Source organism: Penicillium samsonianum (genome assembly GCF_028829775.1).
Source record: "Penicillium samsonianum strain IBT 33392 chromosome Unknown utg000003l_segment0_segment0, whole genome shotgun sequence".
Classification (NCBI taxonomy): domain Eukaryota; kingdom Fungi; phylum Ascomycota; class Eurotiomycetes; order Eurotiales; family Aspergillaceae; genus Penicillium; species Penicillium samsonianum.
In genome coordinates, this window is record NW_026643261.1 from 7,119,670 (window position 1) to 7,124,188 (window position 4,519).

A 4,519-nucleotide genomic window follows, 5' to 3' on the forward strand; every position below is an offset into this window, starting at 1 on the left:
AAAATCGTTCGGATTAGACTTTGAGCTCTTGAACGTGCGGGAGGGGGAACATGTCAGTAATATACAGGGCGCAGGGACGCTGATCGCTTGTTGAAATTGAAGAGAATAAACCTCGTATTGAAATGAGCCTCGTCCGTGGTGGGGTCCCTTCTAGCCTATGCTTGGAGCCAGTCAAAGCCCCCGGTTTTGGGCCCTAAGATGACTGCAACGGCCGATCTATACTGCAGATGGGTGAAGACCAAGGAGCTAATTTAGAATGCAGATTAACACGATCTCTAGCGCATCTCCAGGATGGGAGATCGTTCCGGTATGCATTCGTCCCATGGGTCGTAGTAGAATCGAACTGCTTCATCACATTTTCATACCTTGAAACAGTCACAGCTTAATCGATTTTTATCTCCAGCTATGCTAACAACCTTCATGCAGCGGCTGTATGTCGTGAGTACACCATGCAACTTAATATGTATCTGGCCCCTGGTGGCTGACCATTTCCGAGAATACGGGGTGCAGCAGTCCTGTGCTCATACTCCGTACCATCCCTGTCAGATTCATAGTCTAAATCTCAATTATTTAGCTATTTCTGTCCACATTCTGCGAAAAATCAATTTGGAGTCTCGGCTAGGAGCCATATTGTCTGTGGAGAATGGTGATTGGTGCCTTACGTGCCGAATACGAGGTGATGAGCATGGGAAAAATTCAAACCGTAAATCATTGTATTGTCTCTTGTATTGTGGAGAAAGACAAAGATAAATGGACGGCAATATCTGTAAGGCAGAATATAAAGAGTTTGTTGCTCTCTTTGGTCTTTCATGACCTGGGCAACATTGGGTACAATATAGAGAAAAAAGAACACGGGACCGCCAAGAGTTGCGGGACAAGAATGCTTGGTGGAGTTGGATTGATGACAGGGGTTTAGGTTTAATTTCCATCACCTAAGGCTCTTCTCCTCGGTAATGATGATTTATAACAAATTAAATCCGTTGTAGTGGCATGGAGTAGACGATAAATATAGGACCATTATTGGGTTCCTTCGGGAGACCATTTTGGGATGGAACATGATTATCAGCGCACCGAAGGATACGACATTTCAAGGTTCATGACAGCAGTAAATCGAAATCGAAATCGTTCACTATTATCTGTGGATGCGAGGCACGTTCTTTTTCCTCTTTGGTGAAGGCCAAGACTTGAATGCCTCAGGCTTAACCGTATATAGCCCGTTGTGTGCACGGGCGTGGATGTGCGAATCAACAGCAGCATGTGATCGTATGAAGTTTCCAGAATTTCTCTGGTGATGAACTAAAAGAGAATAGCGGCCTTCAAAGTTGTCAGTACATAAGTCGGATGGTTCTCCAGGGCTTGCTATCGGATGTGACGTCAAAACACAGTTTCACAGGTACCTAGGTATGATGCGCACAAAGTCATTGTTGGGAACGATACAGTTGATTATCATGGATCTCAAGGACTATCATTTTCAAGTATAGTGCAAGGCCAAAGATCTGCTTGCCCCTGTGTATACATATGATAGATATTGTGGCCCCCGTTTTCCAGAAAACCCCAGTCACACCGAACCGAGTTGTCACTACCTAGGTAGGCACCCGACGAGCCGAGCGTAGAACATGACTGATAGGTGACGCAGCGGTACCGGTACCGCCCCGAGGGTGTCCAGACTTGCTCGATAGGGGTTAGTATTTGTTCTGCCACCTGCAGTTCTTCAACACACTTGAGCCCAAACTTATTGCATTCGCAAGCTGTGTAAATAGCGGTTGGTCAAAGTACACCGAAATTGCAGCTCAGCATAGCCCAGGGAATATGGGGATATCTCGTGCTTCGACACCGGAGCTCTACGGAGCTTGCCTTGTGACATCTTGAGTTTGCCAAATGCAATAGCCACGGTAGTGAATCGCCGGGAATCCAATCAAATCGGGAGCCTGTCTCAGCTTCGAGGTCAACTAGGCACGATGTCAGGTACCAGGGTGGTTGGCATCATTGATTGGCAATTCTCTTTGTCCGTCGCGTGCCGGAGGGTGCTCTGATGAGCGAAAACCACCCTGATCACCTGTCTCAAGATTCCCCCGACAAGATCATCGTCATTTATTGGAGTATTCATTGAGCTTTATATTCCGCCAGTCTGAAACCCGTTGTAGTCTGAGTTCGTCCTTTTCAGCAGTCTTGCTATTGGTGTGACAATAGGTGTGTTTCCTCGCGCCACTGATATATTCCATTTTATCGTTCTTTTGCCGGAAGCTCTCCTGGTCACTGCGTTGAAATTGCTCTGATACAACGAGGTCTAAACGGTTGCTGAATGCGTTTTCTATAGTCGAGTTATCGGTTGATTTGTCCACAAAGCCGAAATATCCAGTGAGGAAACAGCCTTCGCTCGCGGGCCGTTGGTCCTTCTGCTTCGAATGAGGCAGCCGATGAGTCCGTTGTCTGACCGCAGACTGACCTGTGACACAGGAATCTATTCCTGACCTATCACCATCCCAACAGCATGGCAGCGATCAGAATAATCCATCATACCAAGTCCGCATCCCTGTCCCTCCATTCGATTGCCGAAAGATCGGGCAAAAAGGGCAACTGGGCGAACAGGAACCGCGGGGTGGTGCTTGTCTTCTGCATCGTCTTTCTCGTTGTGGTCGGAATCATGGCACTCTTTGCATACCGACGAATGTTGAAACGAAAAGCCGACAAGGAGTCCTATGAGACGACGCGTGATTAGTTGACCCTACGCTCTGTACTCTCGCCACAAAGATCACCATTAATTCGGACTGGGAGGCGGATGACCTCGTTATGACCGGGAGCTGTGTCTTGGACTTGTGTTGGCGGGTTGGCGGGTTGGCGGGTTAGCGGGTTGGCGGGTTGGGCTTCTCGGAGCCAGCGGTGTTGTGTGATTGTGTCTTCGTGTCGAGGTTGGTAATGAATGGAATGCCTATTGGCAGTTGAATTGGGAGAGCATGGCAATGTCTGATGTTCAAGTGCGAGGAACGTGATCTACCTAACGTTAAGGATCGATAGTAATCAATAACCAATAATACGAACCTTGAGTTGGGTTGCAGCAATCTCTGATATGTTTGTCTGAATTGCCTAGTTTGGCTAACCTGTTTGATAACGCGCGCTATAAAGTCATTATCCTGGACTAATATTTGCTTTGGAGTGTTCGAAGTGATCCCACAAGATTGCTTAATCTCAATAGCCCAGCTGTCTTTGGAGAAACGAAACGGTGATCCACTATGGGAAAAAGAACTCCGGGTCCTGATCCTGACACCCTCTGATTTCCCCGAAGAGATTGTCCCTTGAAGTCCTTATTCCTTCGAATCCGAGAATCTGACGTCCCATCCAATGTTGTGCCTTCCTTCTAACACGACCTGACCCTCAAGAGCTTCCAAATGAGCAGTCACCTGCAAGTCATCGAATTTCTCTAAGAACATATCAAGTTCGATCTCCTCGACTTGGCCACGTTTCATCGAGTGCGCAGAATCGGGTTACTGGCTGCTCAAGGCCTTGCGGTGTTGGTGTCGTCGAAGCTGCGACTTGAAGTCAGAAAACAAAGTATCTGTTTCCACTGGCAGAGTGACGTCTATTTCACTACTCACTGCCATGAAGCCAGCTGTCTAGCTTCATGAAGACCAAGAAAAAACATGCAATTGGCCACAAAGGAAAGAGTACCAGAGAGAGCAAGAACAAACCCCCCACAACGGCAAAAAGAGAGTTCTGGCACAGTCTGAGCAGGCAGCAGGTGCCTCAGTGCAACATCTAATTCTTGATTGTATAGAGTAGTCTAACCCCGAATATTCTGTTGGTGGCTCCAAATATTGGATTTGTTTGGTCCATACACGTTGCGTTACTCGGTGCAATGATAGGTGCAATCGCATGTCTTACCCTCAAAAGATGGAAACAGATTGAGACAACGTGGAAGATTGTGAGCTTTAGTGTCCTCCTATCAATTACTATTATGAGCTCTATTCCAGATAGAAATCATGGACAATATCACACACTCGTCATTGTTTATGAAGGGACTCTCTATTTCGCATCGAGTCATCTGTTGAGGCTGGGTAGATAGCGAAACCTCTGGTATTTTACTTCCCGTGGATACCAGAGGTTCTGCAGATCCAGACTTGCCCTGTGCAACGAGAAGAAGGAGCAACATAGGGCTAGAGTTAGCCTGCGGGTACCCCCTTCTGAGGCGAGCGCAATATATTTTATCCATGTATTGATTGACTGTATCAGACGAAAGAATTGAGAAAAGAGAAAAAAATCAAACAGTCCACTTAACTAACATCACTAAGCAAGATTATATGAGAAACTACTACGGCAATTCCTCTGAATCATTCCTCCGGTTCCTGTGTGCACCTGCACCTTGTACAGAACCAGACTTCCCCTCTCATAGTGTCGGCCAATTCTTTTTCTCACCTTTCCTGAGACATCCCCAATATATGTCAACCATCTTCCTTTTCAAGAGACCACCTGGAGACAACCACCATATACCTGTCTCATCGTTCCGGATTGTTCAAGCGGAATT

General features: G+C 46.8%; 1 protein-coding gene across 1 annotated transcript; it reads left to right on the top strand.

Annotated features, from left to right (window-relative positions):
- Nucleotides 1-2,491: 2,491 nt before the first annotated feature.
- N7471_006394 (uncharacterized protein) lies at nucleotides 2,492-2,719 on the top strand (the record flags this gene model as incomplete). Its single annotated transcript, XM_057279113.1, has 1 exon — nucleotides 2,492-2,719. One exon carries the CDS (start codon nucleotides 2,492-2,494, stop codon nucleotides 2,717-2,719), a length of 228 nt encoding a protein of 75 aa, XP_057138723.1.
- Nucleotides 2,720-4,519: the final 1,800 nt, after the last annotated feature.